The sequence below is a fragment of the Pleurodeles waltl genome, chromosome 3_1, assembly GCF_031143425.1.
Source record: "Pleurodeles waltl isolate 20211129_DDA chromosome 3_1, aPleWal1.hap1.20221129, whole genome shotgun sequence".
Classification (NCBI taxonomy): Eukaryota; Metazoa; Chordata; class Amphibia; order Caudata; family Salamandridae; genus Pleurodeles; species Pleurodeles waltl.
In genome coordinates this window covers 699953332-699967304 of record NC_090440.1, presented here as the reverse complement: position 1 = coordinate 699967304, position 13973 = coordinate 699953332, and the positions used below count along the sequence as shown (strand labels likewise).

At 45.7% G+C, this 13973-nt stretch overlaps 1 protein-coding gene across 8 annotated transcripts in view; it reads right to left on the bottom strand.

The window, feature by feature from the left end:
* Nucleotides 1-13973, bottom strand: part of TXLNA (taxilin alpha) — a 165011-nt gene that overhangs the window by 30587 nt on the left and 120451 nt on the right. For all 8 annotated transcript variants that reach the window (XM_069223339.1, XM_069223341.1, XM_069223335.1 and 5 more), the window contains 3 exons: nucleotides 11139-11213; nucleotides 10192-10284; nucleotides 9399-9494 (listed from right to left, as the gene is read on the bottom strand). In XM_069223339.1, the coding sequence (XP_069079440.1) occupies nucleotides 9399-9494; nucleotides 10192-10284; nucleotides 11139-11213 (264 nt within the window). The remainder of the gene's footprint in view (nucleotides 1-9398; nucleotides 9495-10191; nucleotides 10285-11138; nucleotides 11214-13973) is intronic.

Below are 13973 nucleotides of genomic sequence, written 5' to 3'. Positions count from 1 at the left end.
GGGCTACCCTGAACCCTAGAAAATTAGATTCCTGCAACAACAAGAAGAAGGACTGCCTAGCTGAAAACCCCTGCAGAGGAAGACCAGAAGACAACAACTGCCTTGGCTCCAGAAACTCACAGGCCTGTCTCCTGCCTTCCAAAGAACTCTGCTCCAGCGACGCCTTCCAAAGGGACCAGCGACCTCTGAATCCTCTGAGGACTGCCCTGCTTCGACGACAAGAAACTCCAGAGGACAGCGGACCTGCTCCAAAAAGACTGCAACTTTGTTTCAAGAAGCAGCTTTAAAGAACCCTGCAACTCCCCGCAAGAAGCGTGAGACTTGCAACACTGCACCCGGCGACCCCGACTCGGCTGGTGGAGAACCAACACCTCAGGGAGGACCCCCGGACTACTCTACGACTGAGTACCAAAACCTGTCCCCCCTGAGCCCCCACAGCGCCGCCTGCAGAGGGAATCCCGAGGCTTCCCCTGACCGCGACTCTCTGAAACCTAAGTCCCGACGCCTGGAAAAGACCCTGCACCCGCAGCCCCCAGGACCTGAAGGACCGGACTTTCACTGCAGAAGTGACCCCCAGGAGTCCCTCTCCCTTGCCCAAGTGGAGGTTTCCCCGAGGAAGCCCCCCCTTGCCTGCCTTCAGCGCTGAAGAGATCCCTTGATCTCTCATTGACTTACATTGCGAACCCGACGCTTGTTCTAACACTGCACCCGGCTGCCCCCGCGCCGCTGAGGGTGAAATTTCTGTGTGGGCTTGTGTCCCCCCCGGTGCCCTACAAAACCCCCCTGGTCTGCCCTCCGAAGACGCGGGTACTTACCTGCAAGCAGACCGGAACCGGGGCACCCCCTTCTCTCCATTGAAGCCTATGCGTTTTGGGCACCACTTTGAACTCTGCACCTGACCGGCCCTGAGCTGCTGGTGTGGTGACTTTGGGGTTGCTCTGAACCCCCAACGGTGGGCTACCTTGGACCAAGAACTGAACCCTGTAAGTGTCTTACTTACCCGGTAAAACTAACAAAAACTTACCTCCCCCATGAACTGTGAAAATTGCACTAAGTGTCCACTTTTGAAATAGCTATTTGTGAATAACTTGAAAAGTATACATGCAATTGAAATGATTCAAAGTTCCTAATGTACTTACCTGCAATACCTTTCAAACAAGATATTACATGTTAAATTTGAACCTGTGGTTCTTAAAATAAACTAAGAAAAGATATTTTTCTATACAAAACCTATTGGCTGGATTTGTCTCTGAGTGGGTGTACCTCATTTATTGTCTATGTGTATGTACAACAAATGCTTAACACTACTCCTTGGATAAGCCTACTGCTCGACCACACTACCACAAAATAGAGCATTAGTATTATCTCTTTTTACCACTATTTTACCTCTAAGGGGAACCCTTGGACTCTGTGCATGCTATTCCTTGCTTTGAAATAGCACATACAGAGCCAACTTCCTACAACTACTCCTTGGATAAGCCTACTGCTCGACCACACTACCACAAAACAGAGCATTAGTATTATCTCTTTTTGCAACTATCTTACCTCTAAGGGGAACCCTTGGACTCTGTGCATGCTATTCCTTACTTTGAAATAGCACATACAGAACCAACGTCCTATAGCCGCCATCCCGGAAGTTCCTCCCATATCTTTAATATGGGAGGGTTTTCACCTATTTGGGCTATGAGTAGTGTAGCATTTCATGCAAGTTACTTATAGATTTGTTTTTCTCTTTAGACCCAACTAGGGTATGTAGTGCCACTTAGGAGTTTTTTCTTTTGGTCCCGATGAAGCGCTGCGCGATCCGTATGGACCCTTAGGGCGCAAAACATGTTGACCTCATATGGAAAATGTCACTTACCCAGTGTACATCTGTTCGTGGCATTAGTCGCTGCAGATTCACATGGTGTGCACAGTCCGCCGTCTGGTGTTGGGCTCGGAGTGTTACAAGTTGTTTTTCTTAGAAGAAGTGTTTTCGAGTCACGAGACCGAGGGACTCCTCCCACTTCGGTTCCATTGCGCATGGGCGTCGACTCCCTCTTAGATTGTTTTCCCCGCAGAGGGTGAGGTAGGAGTTGTGTATGCTAGTAATAGTGCCCACGCAATGGAATGAATACGTATGTACAAAATGAAGGTTAAAGTAATATATTTACAAATGTACAAATGTTGAAGATCTACTTGTAAACGGCTACAGGCTCCCGGGGAGGCGGGTGGGCGCATGTGAATCTGCAGCGACTAATGCCACGAACAGATGTACACTGGGTAAGTGACATTTTCCGTTCGGTGGCATGTGTAGCTGCAGATACACATGCTGTGCATAGACTAGTAAGCAGTTATCTCCCCAAAAGCGGTGGTTCAGCCTGTAGGAGTTGAAGTAGTTTGAAATAAAGTTCTTAGTACAGCTTAACCTACTGTGGCTTGTTGTGCAGATAACACATCTACACAGTAGTGCTTAGTAAATGTATGAGGCGTAGACCATGTTGCTGCCTTACATATTTCGTTCATTGGAATATTTCCTAGAAAGGCCATAGTAGCACCTTTCTTTCTGGTTGAGTGTGCCTTTGGTGTAATAGGCAGCTCTCTCTTTGCTTTAAGATAGCAGGTTTGAATGCACCTAACTATCCATCTAGCAATGCCTTGTTTTGAAATAGGATTTCCTGTATGAGGTTTTTGAAAGGCAATAAATAGTTGTTTTGTCTTTCTAATTAGTTTTGTTCTGTCAATGTAGTACATTAGTGCTCTTTTGATGTCTAATGTATGTAGTGCTCTTTCAGCTACGGAATCTGGCTGTGGGAAGAACACTGGTAATTCTACTGTTTGATTTAAGTGGAACGGTGAGACAACCTTTGGATTTGTTCTTAAAACTATTTTATTTTTATGTATTTGAATAAATGGTTCTTGTATGGTAAATGCCTGAATCTCACTCACTCTTCTTAGAGATGTGATGGCAATGAGAAATGCAACTTTCCATGTTAAGTATTGCATTTCACAAGAATGCATGGGCTCGAAAGGTGGACCCATGAGTCTTGTTAAGACAATGTTGAGGTTCCATTAAGGAACAGGTGGTGTCCTTGGTGGTATAATTCTCTTTAGGCCTTCCATAAACGCTTTAATGACTGGTATTCTGAATAGTGATGTTGAGTGAGTAATCTGCAGGTAAGCAGATATTGCGGTGAGATGTATCTTTATGGAAGAAAAAGCTAGATTAGATTTTTGCAAATGTAGTAAATATCCTACTACATCTTTTGGAGATGCGTGTAATGGTTGAATTTGATTGTTATGGCAGTAACAAACACATCTTTTCCATTTATTTGCATAGCAGTGTCTAGTGAAAGGTCTTCTAGCTTGTTTTATGACCTCCATACATTCCTGTGTGAGGTCTAAGTGTCCGAATTCTAGGATTTCAGGAGCCAAATTGCTAGATACAGCGATGCTGGGTTTGGATGCCTGATCTGTTGTTTGTGTTGTGTTAACAGATCTGGTCTGTTGGGTAGCTTGACATGAGGTACTACTGACAGGTCTAGTAGTGTTGTGTACCAAGGTTGTCTTGCCCATGTTGGTGCTATTAGTATGAGTTTGAGTTTGTTTTGACTCAATCTGTTTACTAGATATGGAAGGAGAGGGAGAGGGGGAAAAGCGTACGCAAATATCCCTGACCAATTCATCCATAGAGCATTGCCTTGGGATTGGTGGTGTGGGTACCTGGATGCGAAGTTTTGGCATTTTGAGTTTTCTTTTGTTGCAAATAGGTCTATTTGGGGTGTTCCCCAAATTTGAAAGTAAGTGTTCAGTATTTGGGGGTGAATTTCCCATTCGTGGATTTGTTGGTGATCCCGAGAGAGATTGTCTGCTAGCTGGTTTTGGATCCCTGGAATAAATTGTGCTATTAGGCGAATGTGGTTGTGAATCGCCCAATGCCATATTTTTTGTGTTAGGAGACACAACTGTGTCGAGTGTGTCCCCCCCCCCGGTTTGTTTAAATAATACATTGTGGTCATGTTGTCTGTTTTGACAAGAATATATTTGTGGGTTATCATGGGCTGAAATGCTTTCAGCGCTAGAAATACTGCTAACAGTTCTAGGTGATTTATGTGAAACTGCCTTTGATGTATGTCCCATTGTCCTTGGATGCTGTGTTGATTGAGGTGTGCTCCCCACCCTGTCATGGAAGCATCTGTTGTTATGACGTATTGTGGCACTGGGTCTTGGAAAGGCCGCCCTTTGTTTAAATTTGTACTGTTCCACCATAGAAGCGAGATGTATGTTTGGCGGTCTATCAACACAAGATCTAGAAGTTGACCCTGTGCATGTCACCACTGTGATGCTAGGAACGGTTGTAAGGGCCGCATGTGTAACCTTGCGTTTGGGACAATGGCTATGCATGAAGACATCATGCCTAGGAGTTTTAATACCATTTTTGCTTGTATCTTTTGTGTTGGATACATGGCCTGTATTACCTTGTGAAATGTTTGAACCCTTTGTGGACTTGGAGTGGCTATCCCTTCTGTTGTGTTGATTGTCACTCCTAAGTATTGCTGTGTTTGGCACGGCAAAAGGTGTGACTTTGCATAGTTGATGGAGAAACCCAGCTTGTGAAGGGTCTGTACGACATACTTTGTATGATATGAACACTTTGTTAGCGTGTTGGTTTTGATTAACCAGTCGTCTAAGTAAGGGAACACGTGTATTTGCTGCCTCCTGATATGTGCAGCTACTACTGCTAGGCATTTTGTAAAGACTCTTGGCGCAGTTGTTATTCCGAATGGCAACACTTTGAATTGGTAATGTATTCCTTTGAATACGAACCTTAGGTATTTCCTGTGTGAAGGATGTATCGGTATATGGAAATACGCATCTTTTAGGTCTAATGTTGTCATGTAGTCTTGCTGTTTGAGCAGTGGGATTACGTCTTGTAATGTGACCATGTGAAAGTGGTCTGATTTGATGTAGGTATTTAGTGTTCTGAGATCTAGTATTGGTCTCAGAGTTTTGTCCTTTTTTGGTATTAGAAAGTACAGTGAGTAAACTCCTGTGTTTTTCTGTAGACTTGGTACTAATTCTATTGCGTCCTTTTGAAGTAATGCTTGAACTTTTAGTCCTAGAAGATCTATATGCTGTTTTGACATATTGTGTGTTTTCGGTGGGACGTTTGGAGGGAATTGGAGAAATTCTATGCAATAACCATGTTGGATAATTGCTAAGACCCAAGTGTCTGTTGTTATTTCCTCCCAAGATTTGTAGAACTGGCTTAGTCTTCCCCCCACTGGTGTTGTGTGAAGGGGTTGTGTGACTTGTGAGTCACTGTTTATTTTGAGGGGTTTTGGGACCTTGAAATTTTCCCCGATTTCTTGGGAATTGGCCTCCTCTGTATTGTCCCCAAAAACCTCCCCTTTGATATTGTCCCTGGTAGGTAGTTGGTCTGGTCTGTGAGGTGTTGGTTTCTGTGGGTTGACCTCGAAACCCTCCCCTAAAAGGTGTCTTCCGAAATGTGCCTCTGCTCTGCGGGGAGTACAGTGCGCCCATGGCTTTGGCTGTATCGGTGTCCTTTTTTAGTTTTTCAATGGCAGTGTCCACCTCCGGCCCAAACAATTGCTGTTCATCAAACGGCATATTGAGCACAGCCTGTTGTATTTCAGGTTTGAACCCAGATGTGCGCAGCCATGCGTGCCTCCTTATTGTGACTGCAGTGTTTATTGTCCTTGCAGCTGTATCCGCTGCATCCATGGAAGACCGTATCTGATTGTTCGAGATACTTTGTCCCTCTTCCACCACCTGTTGCGCTCTTTTTTGGAACTCTTTGGGTAGGTGTTCGATTAAATGTTGCATTTCATCCCAATGAGCCCTGTCGTATCTCGCCAAGAGTGCTTGCGAGTTGGCGATACGCCACCGATTTGCTGCTTGTGCTGCAACCCTTTTTCCCGCTGCATCAAATTTGCGGCTCTCCTTGTCCGGAGGTGGTGCGTCGCCTGATGTATGCGAGTTGGCTCTCTTACGAGCTGCCCCCACAACTACTGAGTCCGGTGTCAGTTGTGTTGTAATAAATATAGGGTCTGTGGGTGGTGCCTTATATTTTTTCTCCGCCCTTGGAGTTATGGCTCTGCCTTTAACTGGCTCCTGAAATATTTGTTTCAAGTGCCTTAGCATTCCTGGGAGCATGGGAAGGCTTTGATAATGGCTATGGGTGGAGGACAGGGTGTTAAAGAGGAAGTCATCCTCAATAGGTTCCGAATGTAGTGATACATTGTGGAATTCGGCTGCCCTAGCCACCACCTGTGCATAAGATGTACTGTCCTCAGGTGGTGACGGTTTAGTTGGGTACGACTCTGGGCTATTGTCCGATACTGGAGCGTCGTAGAGGTCCCATGCATCTGGATCATCTTGGCTCATTGTGGTATGAGCTGGTGAGGGTGTTAATGGTGGAGTTTGCGCCGGTGATGCATGAGTTGATGGTGGTGGAGAAGGTGGTGGAGTTACTTTCTTTACCACCTTTGCTTGTGGTTGCTTGTCTCCTTGTTGGAAGGCAAGTTTCCTTTTCATCTTGATTGGGGGAAGAGTGCTGATCTTCCCTGTATCTTTTTGAATAAAGAGCCGCCTTTGCGTGTGATCTGGCTCTATTGTTTGTAATTCCTCTTCAAATCTGTGTTTTTTCATTTGAGAGGACAGTCCTTGTTCCTCTGAGTAGGAACTAATTCTCGGTTCGGATGCCGGATGTTTCGGCACCGAAACCGTTTCTATTGATTTTTTCGGCTCCGACAAAATCTTTTTTCTTTTCTGCGTCGTGCCCTCTCGGTGCCGACCAACTTCGGTGCCGCTGTCTCAGTGCCGAATCTTTTCTGCGCCACTCTCTCGGGCCCGAGATTGCTGCGTGCCTGTATCTCGACCGGAGTCGGATGACTTCGACACCAGCTCGCCCTTTTTCGGTGCCGATGGACGGTCAACTACTTTTCGGGTTAAGCCATGGCCTGTTGGCGGTGGCGTCCCCTGGGCTTTGTCAGTCTTTTCGTGAGCTTTTTATTTCTACGTCTTACTCACGGTTGACGTTTCTTCAGCATCGAGTTCTTCGGAATCCGACTCGTGGATGGAGAAAGTTTCTTCTTCTTCCTCCTCCTCCTCGAACCGTTGTTGTCCTGTCGGCGTGGACGCCATCTGCAATCTCCTGGCTCTTCGGTCTCTGAGCGTTTTCCTCGACCGAAATGCGCGACAGGCTTCGCACGTATCCTCCTTGTGCTCGGGGGACAGGCACAAGTTACAGACCAAATGTTGATCCGTATAAGGATATTTATTATGGCATTTAGGACAGAATCGGAACGGGGTCCGTTCCATCAGTCTTGAAGTCGCACGCGGTCGGGCCGACCAGGCCCCGACGGGGGATCGAAATTACCCCGAAGGGCTACCGGAGCTCTTCAAGATTCGATGTCGATTTGTTCCAACTAACCCGATACCGAACGAAACAATACAGACGAATTTTTCCGAGATTCTGACTAACTTTCCGACCCGAAACACGGAGCGAAAAGGAACACGTCCGAACCCGATGGCGGAAAAAAAAACAATCTAAGATGGAGTCGACGCCCATGCGCAATGGAACCGAAGTGGGAGGAGTCCCTCGGTCTCGTGACTCGAAAACACTTCTTCTAAGAAAAACAACTTGTAACACTCCGAGCCCAACACCAGACGGCGGACTGTGCACAGCATGTGTATCTGCAGCTACACATGCCACCGAACAATAGGTAACGGGAGATTGTCCTTATTAGAATGTTTGTGTATGAAGAGTGGTGGAACTTTATTCCTCCTCCACTCCCTTGTGTTTTTAATACTGACCAAGAGCCTCACCGCTAATTAAAAAACTTACTGTTCCAAGGCCCTTGAGCCAATTTTAACCCTCTTTTCTCCTGCTCCTTTTTGAGAATATTTTTAAATTTATCCCAACCTCCATTATGGCACACACTTCTTACCAAGATCCTCGGCAAAGAGCCCCCTGGTGGGGCCCGTCAGACATTGCAGTGCCAGTCTGACGAGGAGCTGGCCCTAGGATGAAGCATGACATCTGCCGGATGTGTGAGGGCCCTTAGTTCCAACCTTAGAAGTGTCTTTTTGAACCTGTGCCTTTTCCTTTCTTTTTCCTTTTACTCTTGATTTATTTAGTGTTTAGGGAGGCTGTAGACTGGAACTTGTTCAATCTCCCTGCCCCCCTTGTCTTTCGTTACGATACATTTGGAAGTCACTGCCCTTTCGCAGCATTCCCATCATAACCTTTGATTCTATCAGGCTGAACTCAGGTAGTGCTATGTCCTAGGGGTTATGAGCTCTCCGCACATGTCGTAATTGTATTTGTGAAATTGGGTATTTGAAAGGGAATACTGCTGTCAGAGGTCACAGGTCAACGAAAGCACAGGTGACCCGCTCCAGATGTCACCCAGAAGTGTGATGCCAATGGTGTCCTATTTTCCAAATCCTTCCAGGGCAGCCGTCCACAAAAGGACCTGTTGGGTTCGTTTAGACCACCAGCCTCTGCAGCGTTGAGCAGCCCTCCATCATCTAAAAACCGATCGGGTCATCACTGGGATGTTATTATAAATTGATGCCCTGTACAATAACGCCAGAATGCAGGGGAACCCTAGGGTGAGGAGTTCAAGTTGGTATGCAGGGTCTGACCACCCACGCTCAAACTAGTCATGATTCACAAACAGCTGGGAGGCTATGTGATAGAGATACAGGTTTGACATTCCCAGCCCCACCTCATAGATGCCTCGCTGGCAGGTGAAAAAGGCCAACTGGGCACGCGTGTTATGCCATAACAATCGCTTTGCCACCGATTCCATCTCATTGAACTAATGTCTTGAAGTCATGTAGGGGTAGTTTTGGAGGAAGTATAGAAATTGTGGCAATATCATCATTTCGTATAGGATGATCCTACCTATGACATTAAAAGAAGGCGTCTGCCGCCTGCAGAGGTCCTCCTTAATCTTGCAAGTCAGAGGTGTAATGTTAAGGGATCACGCCAATTCGGAGTCTAAGACGACAGTGATGCCAAGGTAGCGAAAGCTAAGGCACGGATGGGGATGTTGTGCTGCCAGTCGAAGTTGTCCCTTGCCTGGTATAGTGGGACCAGGATTGATTTGCTTGGATTGATCACCAGCCCCAATGCCTCTGCGAAGAGGTTCAGGAGCTGCAAGCCTTAAGTACCATTCTGTGTAACATCTGTATAGTATTTCGGTCTGACAGAATATTCAAAATATACTTATAAAAAAGTCTAAATAGGACAGCTTTCTTAATGAAAGGCGCTGGATAAAACTAACTGCCATAAATCATGACTAAACCCGTCCTCTCTTAGGTCCTTCATTGCTTAATGGCCACAGCCTCCATCTGCAAGAAAAGAGGACAGAGCATAAGAGACTCACCTCCTCTGCCATCTCCAGAAGGGCCTTATTGCTGCTCTCCCAGCGAGAGCGGTACATAGTAGTCTCTTTTTCCAATTTCTTGATCTTCTTAGTCATCTGTAGCACACAGTAAAATAACGTGGGAACAGTTGTATTAGTTATGGGCTGGGGGGGGGGGGGGGGGGGGGGGGCAGAGGTGAGAAATGTTAATTTTACCCATTTGCTCTCATTGCTACTGTTGCTTGCTTTATTGTACTTATTACCTCTGAGTAGCTACTGATAGCATAGATTCAGCAGCAGTCCCTCATAATACTGCACCACCCATTAGCCTCACAACACTTTGAAAGTCTAGGTCTCTTCCCTATGACTGCAATTAGGCAAAAGAACAATTTTATGACAGCATGAATCAGCCTTTTGCTATCTGAACTGCTTCTGTTTAGGTCTTGGAAATAAATCCTCCAGATGATACCCACCACCCCCCACATCTCACACCCCTAACTTCTGGCTGGCATGTGCAATCATCTTCTTTAACCATCCCACCCACAAGCACTATTTAAGAAAAAAGATCTCGGTCCACTCTGCCCAAAATAAGAATTCTTACTAAACCTGTTTTTTGAAACACAGCATTTCTTTACATTTTAAATCCTATTTAATATACTTTTATTCAAACTTCAACCCCTGCCTTGGGCTAAACTATTTTAGTAAATGAGCCACTGAAAATCCAAGTAATTGCCAGCTTTGAGAACATTAAAGCTAAATAAAAATAAAATGGCATTGAGATGATGAGAAATTGTTGACCTGCAAAAATAATCACCTTTTCCATTTCCTGTTTGAATGTTGCGAAAACTTCGTTGCTTTTGGATAGTGTACTTTGAAACTCTTCAAACTTTTCTGTGTAGAGAGCCAGCTAGTGACAAAAGGAGAGATTTACTATTACAGGGGTAGCATTTTGTTGTCCATTCCTTTATCTGGAAAGCACTGACTCACTAAAAGTCACAAAACCTAGCAACTTAAAAGGGACAATCATAGTACAATGGCAAAACGTTTAGCCCTCACTGCCCCCACAATGGTCGAATTGAACATATACATTTTTTACTGCACCACTCTGGAGCACAACTTTAACAAATATTTTATCTTTTCATCTCGTACACTCTATGAGATCGATAATGTGGTAATGACTTCAAGGATGAGCTGAGCATACAGGTACTGCTAAAGTATCACTCAGCTGGCACCAGGCGTCCACCTACTGCCTCGGAGTGTCATCATGTTTCTCCATCTCATCCCTCAAACACGAGGGATTCTGATACTGTGACAACAATGGTTTGATTTTGACACACACAAGACGTTATCAGAAAGCCAATGAATGATTTCAAGTGTGGCTCTGGGGTATCCAGGCAGGCCTACCCCCCCCACCCCTCCTCTCCCAAACCAAAGATAACACATTGCATTCTTTAAGTTCTCCAAAATGGATAGTTTGCATTAAAGACTGTGCTATGCAGCTGGTTACCCTTTCCAAATGAGTGGATGTGTACAACTATGAACAAGACTGATATTTTAAATATCAGGCTGGCATCAATCTATCCATATTAAAGGAAATCTCTTCTTCCTGGACATTAAAAAGTGATGGTATACTCATTCACCCACCTAAGTGGCTGTCCTTTCAGGCACTTAGGAAGGATTGCTGTGTGTTTCACTACACTTCTGGATTAACGTACAACAAGCCACACGTTGATTTGCCATCCTGCAGTCTTTGAAAATTACCTGCTGCTTCAAATGCGATTCCTGCTGTTTCATGAGATCACACATTCGCTGCGACTCAACTGCTTCTTTCAGCAACTACAAGATGGAAGCAAAGGTTACTTACAGAATGTCAAGAGACTTGACCTGCTGCTATCATAACACCAAACATAAGAGGCCACGATCTTTTAAAAACTCATCAACTTTTCTCTCCAGCCTCAAAACTTCACAATACCTTCTTTTACCTCTCACCTCCTCCACATTCTCCTTACTCTTATCTGTAAAGAAAACGTACCATCACCTTTGTACACTTGTTAAGTACACTCCTGTTCTTTTATGACACCACTATAAAATGCAATTATCTTTTACTAAAGGTTTGCATTTGTTGTAGCTCTTCAACAGGGGCGTCCGGGAGCAAACGTGCCACTAATGAGCCGCCGCATAGTGCTAGAGCTTCTGCATTTGAATGTGACAGTTAACGGGACTGAATATGAGTGACTGTATGAATGAGTTAGAGTGAGTGGGAGAGAGTGAGCTTAGGAAACTGGACTTCTTTGCAATTCCCCCCCCCCAACTTTTGTCCTCTTTAGAACTAATAGATGCTGGTTTTCGACACTGACAGTGCACCAGGGTCTGCTAATTAGACCTCAGAGACAGTGCTGGTTAGACCTGACAGCCTTAGGGTGGTCAACCCGCAAATTTTTGTCTGCCTCCCTCCATTTTTCCGACCCTATTTTTGCTAGTTGTAGGGCTCTGCGCACTTTACCACTCTAACCAGTGCTAAAGTGCATGTGCTCTCTCCCCTAAACATGGTAACATTGGTTCCTACCCAATTGGCATAGTTAATTTACTAGTAAGTCCCTAGTAAGTTGTACTACATGTGCCCAGGGCCTGTAAATTAAACGCTACTACTGGGCCTGCAGCACTAATTGTGCCACTACATAAGTAGCCCTTAACCATGTCTCAGGCCTGCCATTGCAAGGCCTGTGGGTGCAGTTCCACTGCCACCTCGACTTGGCATTTAAAACTACTTGCCAAGACTTGAACTCCCTTTTGTCTACATGTAAGTCACACCTAAGGCAGGCCCTAGGTAACCCATAAGGCAGGCAGCTGTGTAAAGAAAAGGCAGGACATGTACTTATGTGTTTTACATGTTCTGGTAGTGAAAAACTCACAAATTCGTTTTCCACTACTGTGTGGCCTGCTCCTCTCAGACTAGCATTAGAACTGCCCTCATATACTTTTCAGGGGTAGATTCTGATCTGTAAGGGCTAGCCATGTCATACTTAGTATTATCAGATGAAAATAGAAAATCCTTCTTACTCGTGAAGTTGGATTTAATATTACTATTTTAGAAATGCCACGGCCACTTTTAGAGAGTGGGCATTTCTCAGCACTTACTGCCATCTATGCCTTACAGCCCTGTCTCCAATCCATGTCTGGTCTGTGCTGGTTGACAGTCCATCTTGTGTATTCCACCTAGACAACCATAAAGACAGGGCACTCAGTCTCATCTGCATACTGAATGGGTCTACCTGGGCAGGAAGGGTGGAGGGGGTTCTCTAACATTTTAAAGGCCGGTGGCCGGCCCTCACACAAAGGACTGATAACCGCCCAAATGGATCCTGGCAGACAGGACTGGGTTGAAAGGGGAACATGTGCACTTTAAAACCACTCATTTATGTTTCCCCCACTTCAAAGGCATTTTTGGGTAAATAAACTGGGTCTCTGACCCCATCAGATCAGACAATTCTGGATCTACATCTGAACTCTGTCAGAGGAGCTGCTGGCTGCCCCTAAGAAGTGATCTGGACTGCTTTGCTTAGAAGGACTACTGCTCTGCTGGCCTCTGACTGCTGGAAGGACTCCTCCCCAGAAGTGCTCTCCAAGGTCTTGGATTGAGCTGGTCTCCTGGTTTGAAGTCTCACTTCACCAACTAGCTTTTAGCTGGTTTTCTGACCAGCAACGCCAGGAATGAGTTTAGCAACGCCGGTCCAGACATCACTGCACGCAAGCCCGATGTTGCCGCGACACTGCGGATGTCACGCTGGGTCATCGCGATAGTGCAACATCACGACAGTGCGAAGTCGACACATCATGTCTTGGCCAACTGGACCCATCAACCCTGCCGGGTCACAAGTGACTGATGCATTGCCACCGACGCAGCACCAGTTCCCCCTGCAAACGGAGAGAACCGATGCCTCGCAGTGCGAAACAGTCACCTCATTTCTGGACGCTGTAAGGGACTGATGCCCTACCGGCCCCAGCGATACCTCATCTCTATGACTCCGTGCAACGTCTTTGCCTTTGTTCGCAAAAGTTACTGTATCTGGGGGTCCGTGCGACTCTGACAGGTGCCTGTGGCATCAGGATTACTGGGAACAACTCCATCAATGACGCTGTGATAGCCCCAGTAGGAGCTATTGTGTTTCTAAGGGCTTAACTGGGACTTAATCTTTATAAATTCATAACTTTGCTAATGTACATTGGATTTTCATCCTTTTGATCTTATTTTATTAGGATAAATATAATCTATTTCTCTCAACCGGTGTGGTGTATTTTTGTGGTGTTTTTACTGTGTTACTGTGCGAGTTATTGCACAAATACTTTATACATTGCCTTCTAAATTAAGCCTGCCTGCTCTATGACAAATTACCAGAGGGTCAGCACAGGATAATAATTTAGGTTGTAACTTACCCTGACAAGGATTGTGGTCCCTACTTGGGCAACAGTGTATGCCTCTGCCAAGCCAGGACCAGCCACAGCAGCACCAGCACAGAAGCCAATCAGGACCTCTCCAGCCCAGCGAGGCCCTTCCTGCCATTTCTCCTGCTGCCGCCCTCAGCCCAGCCCCCTCCC